Source organism: Taeniopygia guttata, chromosome Z (genome assembly GCF_048771995.1).
Source record: "Taeniopygia guttata chromosome Z, bTaeGut7.mat, whole genome shotgun sequence".
Taxonomy (NCBI): domain Eukaryota; kingdom Metazoa; phylum Chordata; class Aves; order Passeriformes; family Estrildidae; genus Taeniopygia; species Taeniopygia guttata.
The window spans coordinates 6,242,430-6,261,207 of record NC_133063.1 but is presented as its reverse complement, the minus strand read 5'-3'; the positions used below and the strand labels follow the sequence as shown (position 1 = coordinate 6,261,207).

The window sequence follows — 18,778 nt, the reverse complement described above, 5'->3', positions numbered from 1 at the left end:
TTTTTAGTGCTGACAGCTGGAATGAATGCCTAGTGCCTTACTGATTGGTGTTACAAACCTGCTAGCCCGTGTGCACATGGGGAGGAAATTAACCATGGTCTGTTTGGAAAGGACATTGAGTCCTGGTAAAACCACAGGAGTATGCTTCCTGAGCCTGGTGCTTCCACATCTCAGAAACACAAAGAGCAGGCAGCCTGCTCACTGCATGTATCCGCTGTCACGTGGAAAAACTGCAAATTACTTCAGTAAGTGACCTCTTCGCAGCTAAAGACTGTGCAGAGTGGACTTGCTTTGTTAGGTGGGTAAAGCGGCATCATTTTCCAAACAGGCTTGACATTTTTCTCTCACTATTCGCATACTTTTGCTAACATCACAGACCACCAGCCTCCACACTCCTCCTCCCACTTCGACATGTGTCTGACAATTGATTAAATCACAAGAAGTGATAGACAACGCCATAGATTAGCCACAAAATTGGATGGTTTTGCTGAAAACTATTAAATATATGCTACCGGATCTGTTGTATTGATGTATTTCAGTGAAAAGATGTATGGATATGAGGAGCAATTTATAGCTCTTGTTGGAGATAGACATCTTGCACAATTAGGTAAGGGATGCATATAAATATGGACGATATGCAGGCAACCTTAAACTTCAGAATTTAAACTGTCCCCGCAGGCACAGTGTCCTTAACGTTATATTGTTGCCGTCAGTTATCCTGGACTGCGGAGGTTACCCAGAGGTCAGGGAGATGAGGAAGCAATGCTCCAGGATCTTGGAGCTCATGAGAACCAAATCAATATTAACAATACAAACAACAATACAAATTACTAACACTAATTATACACTCGGGCCGCGGGAATCCACTCCACAGGAAAAGCACTTTTAGCTGTGGAGTTGCTAACTGTCGAGGGCAGAAGGCAGAGGCCAGAGCGGAGGCAGCGGAGAGGGCATCTCTCCATCTCTCCTCCGGACAGGACACCCGGACCTGCCTTTCACAACCACCGCTCTGGAGGAGACGAGCGGGCTGAACGATCCCGTCCGGCGCCCCGTGGCGCTCGGATGGTGCTGATGAGACCCCGGCCTCGCCCGCTGCTACAGCGGGTCCGGGACGCACCGGAGGCTCCAGCGCCGAGCGAGGCTGCCGGGGGCAGCCCCACCGCGCCCCACCCTTCCGCACTGCCCGGCGGGCGGCCCCGGCCCGGCCTCAGCGGGCAGGAGGGTCGCCGGCGGACGGCGGGGCCGGTTCGGGTGCCGAGGCATCTAAAAAAATCGTTTCCTTCCGGAGCGGCGGCGACGGCCGCCACTTCTCCGGCGCAGCTCGGGCGCCGGCGGCGCCCTCCGGGGTGAGGCGCTCGGCAGCCGCGGAGGAAGGCGGCGGCGCTGCGCGGGGCCGGGAGGAGAGGCCGAGCGGTGGGAGGGGCAGGGAGGGACCGGGAGGGACCAGCCGCGGCGGGGACGAGGTGCCAGCGGAGCGGAGGCGCCGCCGCTGCCGCTCTGCCGCCCTCCCGCCCGCAGAAGTTTGACTCGGCAGCAGCGCAGCCGCCCGGGCCGCCGCGGCGGGGCCGGGAGCCGCGGGCAGGAGCCGCCGCGCCCGAGGCCGCCGCGGGACGGTGGTCGCCTCTGCTCCGGGAGCCGCCCCGCCCGCGACATGGCAGCGCGATCCCGGAGACCCTGGCTGAGCGTGGTGCTGGGGTTGGTGCTGGGTTTCACCGCCGCCTCCTGGCTGATCGCCCCCAGAGTGGCCGAGCTCGGCGAGAAGAAGCGGCGCGGCGCCAGCCTCTGCTCCTACTACGGCCGCGCGGCGGGGCCGGGGGCGGCCCGGGGCGCGGCGGCGGCGGGCGGGCAGCAGGCGCCGCCGGGGGCAGCGGCCGTGCTGGGCGGCACGAGTTTCAGGAGCAGCCCCTGGGAGCTGCCGCCCGCCGCGGCGGAGGGCACCGTCTCCAGCCCCGCTGCCGGCGGGGAAGGCGAGCCGGAGGAGGAGGACGAAGGCGGCGAGAAGCGGAGCGGCCGGCCTGGCGGCAGCCACAACGGGAGCGGGGACTGGGGGGGCGCCCAGGGCTGCGCCAAGCCCCGCAACTTTCTCTACGTGGGCGTGATGACGGCCCAGAAGTACCTGGGCAGCCGGGCGGTGGCGGCGCAGCGGACGTGGGCGCCCTCGGTGCCGGGCCGCGTGGAGTTCTTCTCCAGCCAGGGCTCCGCCGCGCCCCCCGGGATGCCCCCGCTGCCCGTCGTCGCCCTGCCAGGAGTGGACGACTCTTACCCACCGCAAAAGAAGTCCTTCATGATGATCAAGTACATGCACGACCACTACCTGGACAAGTACGAGTGGTTCATGCGGGCGGACGACGACGTCTACATAAAAGGTGACCGGGGCGCATCCCGCCGGCGGGAGGCAGGGAGGAAGGGGAGCGCTGTCTGGGAGCCCGTCGGAGTCTCCCCGTGGGTCGGGGAGAGATTCGTTTCTCGCCTGGGGCGGGGGAGAGCATGGGGTGCCTCGACCTGTCGCCACCCCGCCGGCATTTGCTTCCAGCCCCAGTGTGCGGGGTGTGGGGAGCCTCCCCATCCCTGAGGGAACCCCGGCGTGTCCGGGGCGCGGAGCTAAAACTGCGGCTTGGACCGCGCCGGGCACGGTGAGCGGTCCCTTGGATGGGCTTGTGGTCCAGGTGCTGCCGTCCCCGCCCTCGCTTCCGTGGCGATGCTGCGGACGAGCCTCCGCTGTGTTCCCTCGGAGCGGGTCCGGTCCGACCGGGCGCGGCGGACTGCGGGGCGGTGCAGGGCTCACGACCCGACTGCGGGGTGTCTGGCGGTCGTGCCTCTCCCCGGCCCTTCAGCGGAGTCTCTCGGGTGCGGGACTCCCGGGGAGCGGTGCTGCTGTCACCGCCACCAGCTCCCGCTGCCTCCACCCTGGGCTGGGCGAGCGCATCCAGTAAAGATGCTGTTCAGTGCAGCGGGCGCCTCCGGGAAGCCGCAGCTCCCGTGCGAGTTTCATAGCACCCTTAAGACGTGGTGTTCTGCAGCCTGCTTCCTTTTGAACTGCTCTTGAGGGTGGCATTGTTTGTTCCGTGTCCCGCGCTTAGGAAAGGGAAGCTGAAGTTAAAAGCATAAGGCGAGGTTATGAGTTTGCTTGCCTACACTGTTGTAAATTCATTGGTGGTGGCTGTACGCTTCCTTGTTTGTCGCTTAATTTTGAGTCGTTTAACAGGCTGCCTGCTCATCTGCTGTCATTCACCTGTCAAATACCTGCAGATGTACACACATATATATGTATATGCATTCAGTTGCAGGCATGAAGTTGTGTTTTCTTTGAGCTCATTCCGAAGTTGTACCGAACCTATCTTTAATTGATTACGTTAAGATTCTGCCTTAATGGTACCACATTAAACCTATCAAGAAACTCTTAATTTCAAATAGATACTAAAGTTTCCCAAAATAACTAGCTAAGTGATGATAAACACGGTAGCACTGGAACTGTTTGAAATTAACAAGAGTCTTTGTTTCCAAGAATTAGTCTATAATCAAACCTGTTTTTCTTAGTTAATTTAGATTTGCTTTGGTATTTTCAAAAATTAATCCTATTAAATCTTACCTATTTCCCATCCACTTCCTTTCCTCCCCAGCCTGGAACTATATTGTCTAAATTGTCCAACTTTAGGGACTTTTATACTAGCAAATGCTTTCCATCAGTATTGTTTGAACAGAAAACTTCACTGTCAAAAATTAAGTTTTGACGATATTCCAGCTTGTGGCTGGAAGGAAAATGTCATTGTAATACTGGTTTTAAAAAAACCTGTTAACTTGTCCAAGGATGTTTTCTCTAGGTCTAGGATTTCCTCTTGACAGTCTCAGGTACCTGTTACATTTTTCTAAAAGCTTGGAGTACAGCGAAAGAGATGGCTGGCAGAATAGTCAGAGAAATAACAGTAGTCTTGTATTTTTGTCAGGTGAAAAACTGGAGGAGTTTCTTCGCTCACTGAACAGCAGTAAACCTCTCTATTTGGGGCAGACTGGTCTGGGTAATATTGAAGAACTCGGAAAACTGGGGCTGGAGCCTGGAGAAAATTTCTGTATGGGAGGGCCAGGAATGATCTTCAGCCGGGAGGTTCTCCGGAGGATGGTGCCACATATAGGTGAATGCCTTCGAGAGATGTACACCACTCACGAGGATGTGGAAGTGGGCAGGTGTGTCCGGAGGTTTGGAGGAACTCAGTGCGTTTGGTCCTATGAGGTGAGTGACAGTACAGATTGCAGTGTGCTATTTGTTTACAGAGTTTTTCATCTTGCAAGGTAAGTAGCTGTATCTGCAATCTCTTTCCACTTTAATTATCTTCCAGTGCTTGCATCAGGATGTGAACTGCAGACTGTAAGGAAAAACGAGAGGAAAGCATTCAGAGCATATTGCTCTAATCATATTTATTCCTACTTGTGTCTTACAGTTTTCATTGGTGACAATTTACTGCAGCCATGTTGTAAGTGTTGCTATGCTGTAAGTTGTTAAAGCATTAACTAGAGGGTTTCAAAGCAATCCTTGACAGGGAGCTGTTGCATTTGATATATATGCCGTTCAGGACAGATTGTTTTAAGCAGATCATTTCAAGTTTAGTTAAGCACAAAGCATATCTGTTTGCTCTGTGTCACAGTCTCTTAAAATACATCGTAGCATTTAAAGAATGGGACGTATTTTCTTACTTACTCAGATGTATTTTATTGATAAAAGCAGAAATAAGTGTTGTTTGGCTGGGTTTGTTTTTTTTTTGTACAGAAATGAAATTTTTTACACTGCCTTTCTATGATACAACTTTGTTAGTGTTTTTCTTAGCATAGAACGGTGTTAAAATGGATTAAGAATATGTGCAGTGTAATAAATTTTCCTATGCCAAAGTAATTTTAGAAACAAATTACTTAATTTAGTAGTAGCATTTTCTAAAGTAATAAGGGTCTGTTGCAGTACGAAAAAAGTTTATCTGCAATGCCATAACTAAATTTCATGCTGGTTTCTCTGGAATTATTGTGCTTATTTGCAAGACTCTTTTCATAGATAAAAATAGGCTGAGCATACAACTACAAGAAAGGATAAAGGGTAAAACCTAATATGTTGAATATGATTTCACTTATTTGGATCAGTTATTTAATATTAACATGTTCTTGCTCTTGTGGCACTCCCTCATTAATCAGGAAAAATCCATTTAAATGGGCCAAAGAAAGAGGCTACGTGGTATTTAGTGTCAACAAGTCAGAAAAAAAATTAATTTTGTGTAATAGCATTTTTCTGAATGTCCCAGGGAAAGGTGACCATTTATAATTGTGTTTAGTAGGCTACAGTGTATGTAAACAGGAGAACAAAAGAAAATACTGGATGCTTGTTACTAATTAGGTAGAAATCCTAGAGGGACAAATCTACTTCACAATAGAAATATGCTTTTTTAAGATTATTTCATTATGTCTTGTAAATGCTGCTGTGAAATAATATGCCTGTTGCTGTGGCAGAGAAGGGAAGGCATTTATGGTGTTGATGGAAATCCATGTAGGACTATATAGGACCAGTGGTTCCTAATCAGACATCCAAATTGCATGGTACATCTGCAGCCTAATAATACACCCTGATGTATGATCATACACTCTGACTCTGATCATACATTCTGTTTGGGCTGTGCCTGTACAAAGCTATTTTCCAGTCCTTATGGACATGGTGATACTTGCTGTATCAGGTGGCAACATTAAGTTCTGCCTTGACAGTTGTATCACAGAAGGGGTTTTGGTTTTATTTTTATGGCTTGAGCTGGGGAGAAATCTGTGGAAGAAAACTGATAATATTGTCACCATAGTTACAGTTTGTTTTGATGTTGAATGTCAGGAAATGTTAGCTCCAGCCACTGATCTTAAGGGGGATGGAATAAAAAAAATACAGTTTTGGAGGCTGGTTTATATGACTGCTCAGAAACTCAGCTATTCATTATAGGATTGAGGCCTGAAAACAGACTTTATGAAAAAACTTAGGCTTGTATGCTGGAATAGAGTGACACCAGACTTGGTTGTCAATTGCTCTTGAAGGACCTAGGTCTATGTAATAATGTAGTAAAGAAGAAAAAATGTGTTGGGCATTGCAATAGTTACTACTAATTTCTGACCAGTATTTCTGTCTGATTCTGAAGAATCTTTGACTGTTTCCAGTGCAGAAGCTGCTTGGGAAAATGCAGATGATTAAGGCAAAGCTGCTTAGGATGTTATCCCAGAATTAAACCTATCTAGATGGGAAGGAGTGAAATGGGGTGTCTGGAAAGAGAAGATGCATTGTGCTTTGGTATAGTTTGTCCTGTGCAACAGTATGATACTCCACCTGAGGAGATCAGTGTGGTGCAGATTGCTAGATTATTTGGTGAAAAGAGTGATTTTTTTCCCCTGGGGCACTGAAAATATTTCTGTGTGCTTTTTTATTCCTGTATTAGATCAGAAACGCTCTCGATGTGCTAGAAGGGGAATATTCCTTCAGATACATGTGCACAAAATCTAAGATTGTGACCAGGACTTCCTGTATAGCCAGTTGCACTTTTGTCCTCTTGTTCTATGTAAGTAATAAACCGAGTCCTGTTGAGTTGCAGGATTATGATTAACTCAGTTGATTTTAGTAAGATCAATAATTGGTCTTTTGTATGTATTTGTGAAGACCAATGTAAGCTGGAAACAATGACATTAAAATTCATAGGAGCTTTTTAGCTCCAGAAGAATTGAATCACTATTGCCTCATTTTTTACTAGATTTCTTTTTGAAGAACTGGGTTGGAAAGTCAAAGAGTTGCTGAGAAAACCTGAAATGTTTGATCTCTGCTGGATGGTTTAGCTGGTGTAGTTGACTGGCTGCCTGTCAGAATTTGTTCTGCTGCTATTTAGGGCTAGCCAGAAGCATATGGTAGCTTATATGCATAATATGCTTGCTGACAAGAAGAGGGTAACAACTTTGGTGTGTTTTTAAAAAAAAAAAAAATTACCAATTTTTTTGTTGTAAGAATGAATAAGAAAAGAAGATATTTATGGGCCTGCAGTGAGCAACTCATGTTTTGAGCTTTCTAGAGTTAAATTCTAGTTCTGCCAGATTTGAAGCCCGGTCTAAAGATTGGGACTCCCACGTACCAAGTGACTCATGGCTGAGGTGATGAGCCTCTCTCTGTGTCTGCTGATGGAGCTCCTCTACTCTAAATAAAGAATTAGTCATTAGATTGCTGAGAGAGGGAATCTAATGAGAGTGTTTTTAGGGTCCTTATGAAAAATGGAGGTCAGAAAGAGGAGGACATTCAGGTTAGTGTCTCTTTTTAGTTGTTGTCCTGTTCTGCTGGACTTGGGCAGCCTGTGGTGAGCTGGAACAGGGGAGAATCCACTTTGCTGAGCATGAGCATCAGGAGAAAAAGAGGTGGTCATAGCCAGCAATAAAGGACCAGCAACATGTCAAACTGCTGTCTTGACAGCAGCTTGGATTCAAATTGTCTGGAAGCAACAGTTGAACTGTAGCCTAAATCTAGTCCATTTCCTTGCTTCATGAGGAGGTATCGGCTAGAAGTGTATTTGGATGGATTTTTTTTTTTTTTTTTACAGAAGATCCACCCTTGTTCTGGCATATTTTTTCAATTATGCGTTAATTTACTCTTAGTTTTGATGATGCTATGATGACTGAGGTATAATAAACCTGACAAATTTGTGCAAAGCATCTCTGGAAAATGTCTGTTCATTTTTGTAAGGTCATAGCATCTTCTGCTTCCCCAAATCAGAAACTAAAGATTAAAAGGGCTTTTTGATTTGTTTTCAGAATCCATATTTCAAGCTATCACTCTCTTCCACTAATTTTGAAGCTTTTAAATGTTTTCATTTTAAAAGAATTAAGAAATTATCTTAATTTTAATGAGTCATATGTTTTGTATTCTTTTGAAAACAAAAATATAGTTAAAAAGCTGAGATGCCCTGTACTTCCTCGTTTTGCTGTTTAAGAGGAATTTGAGTATAGAGGATGATTTGAAATAAAAGTCTGGTCATTTTATCTCTCTTCTCTTCCCCCTTTCTTTTAAAAGTACATTTTGGGTTTCAGAAGACCATTTTGTAATTTATAACCTGAGATTTGAACAGGGCAAATAGTGTAGTTCCATGAAATGACTAAAAGAAATGCTGTGTATGAAATAAGTAGCTATAACAATTGAAGAAAACTGTGTTAGAATGTAAATACTATCAGAGAATGTGTTTTATTAGAAAATAAAAAATGTCAAATGTAGCATAAAACATCGCAAGACAATTCATTGGTGTATTTCTAACATATATTCAAATGCTTGCAAAGCTTTTCTTTTTGTACCCTTTTTTCCCTTTTTATGGATGAAAATCATATAGAGTATCTTAAGGTAGAAGAGACTCATAAGGATTATCAAGTCCAGTGCTTGCTATGTTCACTTTAGAGTTAAAAACTACATTCCTCCAAAGCATCCTATACAGTATTGTTCCTTTGGTATTGTGTAGGTTGATGTTGAAAGAAGATACGGTACTTTTTACATACAAGTAGTCAACATAGATAATATATCTATTTTTCCCATTGTTTTTTTTCCCTTTGTTTTCAAAGTTCAAGGACAAACGTAGAATACAGTCTCATTACTGCAACATTCTTTTAGTAAAAAAGATCTCTATTATCCTATTTGTTGTTGATTCCCAGTAGTTACAGTAAATATTGCAGTAAGTGTCATGGGAAACTGCCTCTTTGGATCAAGCTGTGTACTCAGAAACTTTTCCTTTACAGTGCATTGGTATTTTGACTGTCTCTGGTGGCACTAGAATTTTGTAAACCATTTTATGTATCTTCTTCTAAAAATACTTTATATTTCCTGTTTTAATTTAAGATTTCCTTCCTGATGTATTTTAATCTCTCATTTGAGGCTTTATCTCTCACTTTGGTGAAGATAGGTACTAAGCTTTGAGTTCAACCCTGCACCAAACCGAAACATTAAAGGTGTGGGTGCCTTTGATGATAGGATGGTATTTTGCTCATTTTGGATACTGGAATGATCAGTCTTGAAGCAGCAGTGCCCCACCCCCACTTAAGTTGTTGAATTTGGACAGCGTCATTAGGCAGTTACATAAATGCAGCCAATACTTAAAAAAAAAAATAAAAATAAGTGATGCTAGAATAAAAATGCAATAGAAGAGTGGACCCTTGCAGTAGGGGCATCTGAGTGTATAGGAAGATAAATCATATGATCCCAGAGGCCTTTGAATTTTTGCATAAATGGACATTTTTTGATGCAAGATTGCTTGTGTGCTGTCTTAACTGTTTGTTACCAACATCTATCCTATTAGTGATGTTAACTGTACATATCAAATTTCTTTCCTTTATGTGATTCTCACCTGGTTAGAAAAATCATACTGTTGTAGTATTGTGTTTCTGTGTGTACATGATACAAATAACTGTAAATCCTTAAATGCATATCCTGTTGCTTTGACCACGATGCTAAGTTGGGTCATTACTCTTGCCCTGTATGGCTCTGCCTGATCCTCACTTGAGCTGCCAGCCCTAACTGTGCTGTGCAGATTTCCTGCTTTTTTTTTTTCTTTCCTTATGGCTTTCTGCATAACCTCCTGTCATTCATTTGCTCTTTTATGTGGGGAATCTGGGGAGACTGCCTGAGGGCCCTGCCTCCCTTGGGCTCACGAATCCTGGGGATTCTTTGTTTTCTAAGCTCTTCTTGATCATGTCATGATCGGCTTGGCTGGGAAGTTGAGGAACGTCGTGGTGAGAAAGCAGGGTCATTCCTGGTACTTGCATGTTTCCTCACATGGCTGAGCACAACAGCAGGAGCTGGGAATACCTTTTCTGGCATCCTTATTGTGATGGATAGCGTTCCCATAGCTACCATGGAGATGTGCAGAAGGACACACATGCCTGTGGCTGTGGGTCAGGGTATGAGGGCATCTGATGTGTGGAGCCATTTCTCACCTGGTGAGTGCTAAGGTCTCTTACATTCCTGTCTTGGTTTCAGGTTTAGTGTCCTGTGTTTTCTGCCCTGCCCTAAGAGGAGATATTACTTGTGTGATTTTGGAGTTTTGCAGCTGTGTGACACCTGGTGCTGAGTTACCAAGTTGTTGAAAGACTCTGGGGCATATTTTCATGTCCCTGGTATGAAGGGATGAATTAATGGCTACACCTTCCTTCCAATGTGTTTTTGTCTAACAGCAGCCCTTTGTTTGGAGGACTGAGTGGCTAGCTAGCAGCTTTTGAGTCAGTTGCAAATGTTTGAATGTTCTTAAAGCAAGTATTTCAAAGTTTTTCCTCTAAGAATAAGCTCTTGTTTTACTTACCAAAGGATCCCACAGACAAGAAGAAAAAAAGCTCCTAAACTATTATAAATGTGTCTTTAGTTCTGCATATGGGTATCCTGACCCATGTCTCAGTGTCTCTGAACGTTTTAAGCTAACCATGTTAGATTTTTTTCCCTCAAGTTTGCTGTCATTTTGTTGGAAATATTTTCTTAAGACTTGTGCTATTGTATATATCTAGGTGGCACTTCCACAGATGTCTAGTGCAGAAGTAGGTGTTCAAGAGTTTAAAAGAGTGCTTGTCATGAGCTGATGCAATTGTGGCACAATATTCTAAGACATATCTTGTTTAACCCATCAGATCATCAGTCTTTACAGTGCCATATTACTGTACACGGAATAAGCTTGATTTTTAAAGTGAGAGTAACAGATGAATAACTGCATTAGTGCCAACTTTAAGTGAATTTATGAAGAAAAGCAAGTTGTAACCCTTACGTTTACTTCTTTTTTTCCTGAAATAGTTTTCTATATTTTACCTTAAAATTAAGTAAACCTAACCACACAGGAAGTGTTTGTTTCTGTAGGTATTTCCAGAATTACCTATGCTTTCAAAGTTTTTTGTTCCCTACAAGTTCTAAAATAACTCTATTTCACATGTACAGATTGATTGTGGTAATTGGTCATGCTTTGGCTAACTGTTTTGTTAAACTGTCCTACTTCAGCCTTTCTGAGGTTGAGTGGTTGGTTGAAATGGAATAGTAGAGAGTTACTGACAGTGTGTTTAGTTTTCTCAAAGACACAGATAGTCCACAAGTCGTTTCCTCTTGCTCCCTCCTGACCCCCAGTGTAGATGGGTTTTGTTACTTGTTCTGGGCTAGTCTTTGTATCTCTTCTCATCCCAACTTAGAAAAATCTCACAGAGATAACTTTTTCCTGACTTTGACTTTCCAGCTTCACATCTTTTGAAATCAAAAGACATATTTCAACTGAAATAGAAAATGCTCACAAAAGAGAGAGGCTGGAAGTTGTAAACAGAGGGAGTTACAAAAACTATTTCAAATAAAAACTTAGTAAATGTGCTCTTGAAACCGAGTGGAATACTACAGTAGGATATGTCTTTTTTGGAAGGATAAGCTTTATAGATACTCTTCCAGATTGTATTTTTCTTGGGAGTTTTCTTCACGTAGACAGCTAGGCATAAAATGTAGCTGGATCATTTGAAGTCTTCTTGCTTTATTTTATGATTCTCATTTCCAAAGAGCTTGCCAACTCTTTTCAGTTCTTCTGTGAGAAGGCATATATTAACTTATCATCAGCATACGCTGCTGTACCATATTCTCTGCAATATGGTTTTATGTAGTTATTTCATTGCATGGAATAACACAAAATACTTGAAGAATATCTCATGTATTAAAATTGCAGCAAGAATTGCCAGCTTTGAGGAGTTTATTCTATCAGACCAGTGCTGGGTACTGCTTTAAGCTCAAGATGAGTGCCAGGTTGGTCACTTTTTTGTACATATTTGGAACTGGGGAGCACACCTGTAGTTCCACCCCTGCTGCAATATTTTTTGCCTCTGGATATTACTCTAAGCAAAAAGTTTTGATGTACCTGTAAGAAATCTTTTAAAGCACTCATATACTTTCAAAAATAAAGAACATCTTGAACTAGAGGTATAATTTTAGGAAATTCTGGAGGAGGATAAGCAGTCTGGTAGCTGATACAGGCTTCTTGAATACTGTTTTATGTATGATTTAGTCTTAAAATGAACATAGGAAAGGAGGTAGCTTTTTTTTTTAAATGTAGTAGTAGTGTTGAGTTACATTTCCATTATCTTTTATGTAGTACTCTTAAGATACACTTTCAACACATTGGTTGAAGTTTTACCTTTAGTAAGATGAATACTTAAAAATATTTTTAAAAAGGCTTAAAATAAGTCTTCTGTAATATGTTGGTTTAACCATACAGTTGAATACTGAAAGCTTAAACCTGAAGTTCTGACTGGACAGATTGTCTGTTCAGTTTTAATTTTTGGTTTGTGATACTTTATTTAGAAACTTGAAACTAAAACTATTTAGTTTAGTTTAAAATAAAGTTTAAAATAGGATGGTAGGCTTCTTGTTTGGTTGGTTTGGGTTTTTTTTGTGTGTGTGTGCTTGTTACTTTGAAGGACTTTATACTTTCAGGAGTGCTTTCAAGTGCTTTGCCATGCTTTTGAAACATTTTCTTTTTTTTTTTTTCCTTCTTCAATTACTATTATTTACAATCATTTCAGGGACAAGTTAACATCTGAAGGACAAAATTCTGATCACCAGGGACACTGCTTCTTTTGACTCTGCATTTGCTGGTGTAAGAGAAGTGCTTGTTCATGGGGTCTTTTCTGACTGCAGCATCTGTGAATGAGCTTCTCATGGTGTACAGACAAATGCATTGAAGAAATGCAGCATTTCTTTAGTAGTATATGTGGCTGCAGTATAGTGGAAATGCATTTGGGCTTTGCTGCTGCATGAGTCACACACTGTAACTCTGCATGCATGGAAATGTGCATGTATATGTGCATATGTTTAAAGCTTGTGCCTAGGTGATAACCAAGCTTCCCAGGGCATCAGTGAAAATTCTTTGGAGAATAAGCTGTGCTTCTAAGTAGTTACTGCAGTCTCTCTACTAAGAATTTAGCTTTCAGTTTGTTTTACATTTATCTTTCCAGTTAGATCTGTATCCTTCTGTTCTGTTTGTACGTATGTATTTTTTTTTTTTGCCTTCAATTTAACATAGCTATTTTTAGCCTTCCATGAAAGCTTTTTCTTTACTGCTTCAGACTGTAGTACACCTATTTGCATAACGACTTTTCATCACAAAAAGGCTCATCTTATGGAGCTCTTATCCTACTGGAATTGCACAAGTTCCTATTGTTGATCATGACGAAACACAATGACTTTTTATGCCATTTTTTATCAGTTTGGGAAAAATTTTCTGAAGTGCAGTGAGTTCCAGAAGTCAGGGAATTTAGCTACAAAAATGTAACTGATGACTGAGCTTATAGGAAAGTGCCTAACTCAGCAAATGAAACAGTTTTGTTATGTGCTTTTGATATATTTAATTGTTGTTTTTAAATAATCTGTTAGGTATGAATCGGGCCTGCAAGATGGAATGAAAGCAGATGCTAGTATTCTGCATCCTTTTCTTCTGTACTGTATTTTTGTGGTTTCTTTTTTCTTCATTTTGTGGGGGGAAACTCGGCTCTTGAGGGTAGTTGACTACCATAGAAAATATGGTGAAATAATACAAAATAATTTTGAAAAATATAGTACTGAGGGATCCAAGAGGGGCATGTAAATGTATATGCATTTCTTTTGTGGGATTTAATGTTTGAGGTTTGCTTAGAGTAGATGGAGTGTGTCTGTTACATCCTTGCCAAAATTGATTATTGTTTTTACTTTCAAGAAAGAATTCTGTACCAAAACTATGCATTGGGAATTGCTCTGTCCTTGCCATAGGAAGTTGGTGCTCATGTCCCCTCTTCCAAATCTGTTACCCTTAGTTTTTAGTCTATTAAGTCCAAGAATAAACACCTTTCTGTTCTTAAATTCTTAGCTGTGCTGTGAGGCTGACATGTATGCTTGAAGATGGCAACTCTATCATGGGAGTGAGATAGAAAAGATACACAGTCTTTGTGGGGCAGAGAGCCTTGAATGAGCTAATATTCTTTTTGCAGTATGCTTAACAACTTGCCCAGCCCGAGCTTCCTAACTCAGGGCTGGAAAAATGTTTTGAACAGCAGTGGCTTTATTATTTTATCTGTACTCCTCCTAGAAAAACTGACTGCCCATATCTTGGATGGGTGGACTGTTTAATGGGTAAACCACTGGATGGCTGGGCCCAGACTGTTGTGTTGAATGGAGGTAAATCCAGTTGGTGGCTGATCACTAGAACTGTTTGCCTGGGCTTGATTTTGGTGCCAGTCCTATTTAACAACTTCATTGATGGTCTGGACATGAGGATTGAGGGCGCCCTCAGTAAATTTGTAGACAGTGCAAAGCTGGGTGAGGGTGTTGATCCTTTCGAGGGAAGGAAGATCCAGAGAGATCTGGACAAACTCAGTCAGTGGGCCAAGGGCAACGGCATGAGGCTCAATAAGGCAAACTGCTGGGTTCTGCACTTCAGTCTCAGCAATCCCATGCAGCACTACAGGCTGGGGCAGAATTGGCTTAAGAGCTGCTTTGAAAAAAGGGACTTTGGGGGTGCTTGTTGAGAGCCAGCCTAGTGTGAACCACTGTGTGCCCAGGTGGCCAAAGGCCAATGGCATCTTGCTTGGCCTGAACCAAGAACAGCGTGGCCAGCAGGACAAGTGATGTGATCATCCTCCTGTACTTGGGGTTGCTGAGGCCACACCTCAAGTCCAGTTTTGGCCCCCTCACACCTCCAGGATATTGAGGTGCTGGAGCTTGTCCAGCTAAAGTCAACAAGGAAGGACTTATGGAAGGACTAGCAAACATGTCTTATGAGGAATGCTGAGGGAGTTGGGTTTGTTTAGTCATGAGAAGAGCAGGCTCAGGGGAGACCTCACTGCTCTCCACGACTCCCTGAAAGGAGGCTGTAGTGAGGTGGGGGTTGGTCTGTTCTACTGGCACTGCAGTGATAAGACCAGAGGAAATGTCCTTCAACTGAGACAGGAGAATCAGATTGGATATTAGAAAAAAGTTATCACTCTTAGGGTGTTCAGACATTGAAATAGATTTTCTGGAGGAAAAGATGTCCTGGAGGTGTGCAGTTACTGTCCCTGGAGGTGTTTAAGAGGCATCTGGATCTGATGCTGAGTGATGTGGTTTATGGGTTACAGTGCTAGTGTTGGGTGGATGGTAGGACTTGATCTTGAAGGTCTCTTCCAACCCTGAAAATTCTATGATTTTGTGAATGCTCGAAGTAGGAGAAGGAAATACTGGAAGGAGGTGGGTTAGAGTAATAGACCAACTTGCCTTTGAGTTTGGCAAGTTAGAAAACAGCTACTATGAATCAGCTGCTGGTTTCTGGGTTTCATCCACACAAGTGGGACTTATTTAATGAGTTTTTGCCTGGAAATAGGATGTGGTGTTGAAGTTCTCTGTGTGTGTGCAGTCGTGTGCATATACATGTGTGTGCGTGGAAGTATTTATTTATAAGTATAATGGAGTTTATATTTTTAAGTATAATGCATTTAAGTTGCAGTTAAGTTGGCATTTGCCTTTTTACTCCACTTTGGGGAGCATATAATGATAAAGACCAGTAAATACTTGTCAGTTTGTTACTTTTTCTGGAGACTGTTGGTTACTATAGCAATTGTTACGCCTAGAATTAGCTGATCATGTGGGCCACTCATCCCCATGTGAGAATCCAGCATTATAATGCTGTCATGTTTCTGTTAAATATGCCAGTAATATAGTATTCACTTACTACCTGTGTTTTGCTAGTGATGTGAAAGTGCTTACTCATCCACATTGATCAGAATGGGATTTCATTAGCTATGTATAGTGTTGATAAAATGCTGATAAAATTTCCTGAGTTCAGAAGGCAAAAAATCTAACTGAGGACTTCAGACCAATCATGTTAAAATATGTTCCTGAATGTAGGAGCAGTCAAATTTTTCATAGTTCTGAATGCTGGTGGTACCTTCTTTTTTATATGAAAATACGCTTCAGAAGTAGCTTTCCTGCAGAGTAAGTCCAGAACTGCAGGAACTTCCTGCTCATCTCAGTTTAAAAGAACTGTGCTTATTGGAATGTTTAATTTAGTGCTGAACTCATAATTTTAGTAAAAAACTTTGTTGTTAATTTTTCATTGCTAAACATCATTTAGGGAACTAATGCTTTCCTTGGAAATGGCCTCCAAAAGGATTTTTTTGAGGGTTCTGTCGTAAATCCATGATGTGGCCAACAAAAACAAATGAGCTGATGTTTTTACTAGTTTTAATAACCACGTTACCTTCAGTGTAGGTACACTCTGTATTGTTTCTAACTTGAATAATGCCCTGAACTGTGGGGAGAAAGGGATTTGTTCTTTCCTTGATGAGTTTTATTTAGTTATTTCTCTTTGACCATAATTATATTAGTCAGTTTGGTCCAACCTCCTCTGCAGAGTAGATAGTAGCCTGTACAAATGAAATAACTTTTTGCCCTTATGATATCCATAATGACCATGTAGAGAGGTAACAAAAATAGTTGCTGGGTTAAGTATTTCAGTTATATAGGAAAATAAGCTGTAGTGAGCAGTATAAAAAAGGAATTGTAAAGAGTTGCTCTGTTTTTATAAACAGTTTAAAAAAATTTGTGTTATGTTTTGTGGTATACTTATTACTCTTTGTGCACTAGGGACAAATACATAATAATGAGAGGTGTTAAATAGAGTTTTGGGTATCTTTTAATCAATACAGATAATAAACCAGCAATTCTCTTGTATTTAACAGGTTGAAATTTCTATTCATTCACAGACTCTGAGGAGGTATTTGATACCTTCAACACATGCCACCATTAGTTTATTATAAACACATTGAGGTCTAAAATGATTTTTAGAAGGATTGTCCATTTTAGTTTTCCTGTTCCACTAGAATGTTGTATAAATGCAGTTTCCTCAATAAGTAGCAGTTTAAGCTTACTTGAGGCAAATATGCAGCCTGTTCTTCTTCTGTGAGCTGTTATTGCTTTAAAAAGCTCCTGTTCTTTTCCCTTGTATCTATATTGATAAGGTACTATTTAGCTTTTATTTGGTGAGGTATAAGGATTCATGATCCGCTTGTTGCCTTAACCCTTCCTTTCATTTGCCTCAGTTTCTCTCTTTATTTATTTATTTCTTAAATGTACGATCAGGATTATGCATAGTACTATGTATGGGAGCTTGTGTGTAACTTCTACTCTGGTGCTCAATGTTCAGCCTTGACACTGTGGCTCTTGATTCCATTTATCATTTTTAGGGCTTTGTCACTCTGTAAATTCATCACCATTTTCCAGTTGGTTAGTACTGCCAGGTCAGTGTCATCTTTGGCTGTTTTCAGCTACTGAACTTTCAGTTGTGCTAAAATTTGCTAGTATAGTAGTTGCGTTGTTTAATCCTGTTGCTGTTGGAAAACTGTGCCATCCTAAACATCATGTCTCAATATCAGCCAATAAACAGCTTTTTCTTGTGTAAAGGGAATGTTCCTGTTTCTCACTGTGACCTGCACAGCAAAGGCAGATGCTATGGTATGGAGGAATGTATAGTATTGTGTGATCATGTCCCATGTGGAAAATGCAGCCACATTTGTGTCCAGTCTACTTGTACCTCATGGCAGGCAAATGGTTAGTGAATAGGAAGGGTTTAATTTTACAAAGACCTATAAATTATGGTGCTTGTTGAGGACTTTAATTCCAACTAAAGGAAGCAATTCAGTGCATCCTAGAAGGCAGTCAGCTTTTGGTTTTTCAACTTTATGCTCCATCATTTGCCATTTTCTGCTGTTCATGTTACTTAAATGACTGCAAATAAATGTGGAGATGATCAGAAACCCCCAAAGATTTGTCTTTTAACACTGGACTTTTTTTTGAAATCTAAATCTCACTTGTTATGTGAATCTAAAGCTGAACATCTATGGAAGACAAACATACGTTAGTTTCCCATTTTGCTCTGCACCCTTCATAGCAAGGACAAATAACAAATGGATGTTGGAGTCTGCTGGCAGAGCTGATGTTTCTGGTTAAAGCATGTTGACTGTGTAATACAGGTCCTTTTGTGCTGCAAATTCATACCTAATTTAGGAAAAAAAAAATCCTCTGTGTACTGTTCATGAATGTTTTAATTCATGAAGAATTGAAGTGGAAGATTCCAGTTAATTGTTTAAGGAAATAAAGGTTGAAGAAGTGTGTATGTATATGTGTGCACACACATGTCTTTGTGTATGTAGATAGGTATATATGTGTGACAAATGCTAGAAGAGCATGCCACTGCTTTTCAATGTGTCAACTTGAGGCAATTTCCTTGAAATATCTAAAATAATATACAAAATTTTAACAGAGGTTTTTGGCTAGGTTGGCAGTCATGCACTTGTGAAAACAAGACTTGCATAAATGCATGGATTTTTTCCATGATGCTTCTTCAGAGCTTTTAAACTTCAGTAATAAGTAGTAAATATATCTGTGTTAAATCTTATGTATGCTATATTCCTTAGGCAGTTTAGTTCATGTCTGTGTGTTCAGGTTGGCACCAGTCCTGCAACTGATACCAAACAAATGGCTCAGTCATTGCAGTGTAGAAGCAGCCTGTTCCTGCCAGCTCTGGCAGCTCTCTTGGAAGAGAGATGTCAAACTTAGCTTTTCCTGAGTAAATAAATGAATGCAAGTTGTAGACCTAAAACTGCCTTTGGAATCTGCTTGCAGTGATCTGTGTTACATATTGATATATCTTTTGATATAAAAAGATACGTTTTCAGTGCCTATTTGGCATTCAAAGGATGAGAAGAGCCATAAAACTCTTGAGGAAGCTCTGAGGGCTCT

General features: G+C 42.0%; 1 protein-coding gene across 1 annotated transcript in view; it reads left to right on the top strand.

Moving 5' to 3' along the window:
- Positions 1-1,502: 1,502 nt before the first annotated feature.
- The window catches only part of CHSY3 (chondroitin sulfate synthase 3), a 146,968-nt gene continuing 129,692 nt past the window's right edge, over positions 1,503-18,778 (top strand). Inside the window, exons 1-2 of the mRNA XM_002188714.6 lie at positions 1,503-2,366; positions 3,945-4,228. Coding sequence (XP_002188750.6) covers positions 1,652-2,366; positions 3,945-4,228 — 999 coding nt within the window. The 5' untranslated portion in view covers positions 1,503-1,651. The remainder of the gene's footprint in view (positions 2,367-3,944; positions 4,229-18,778) is intronic.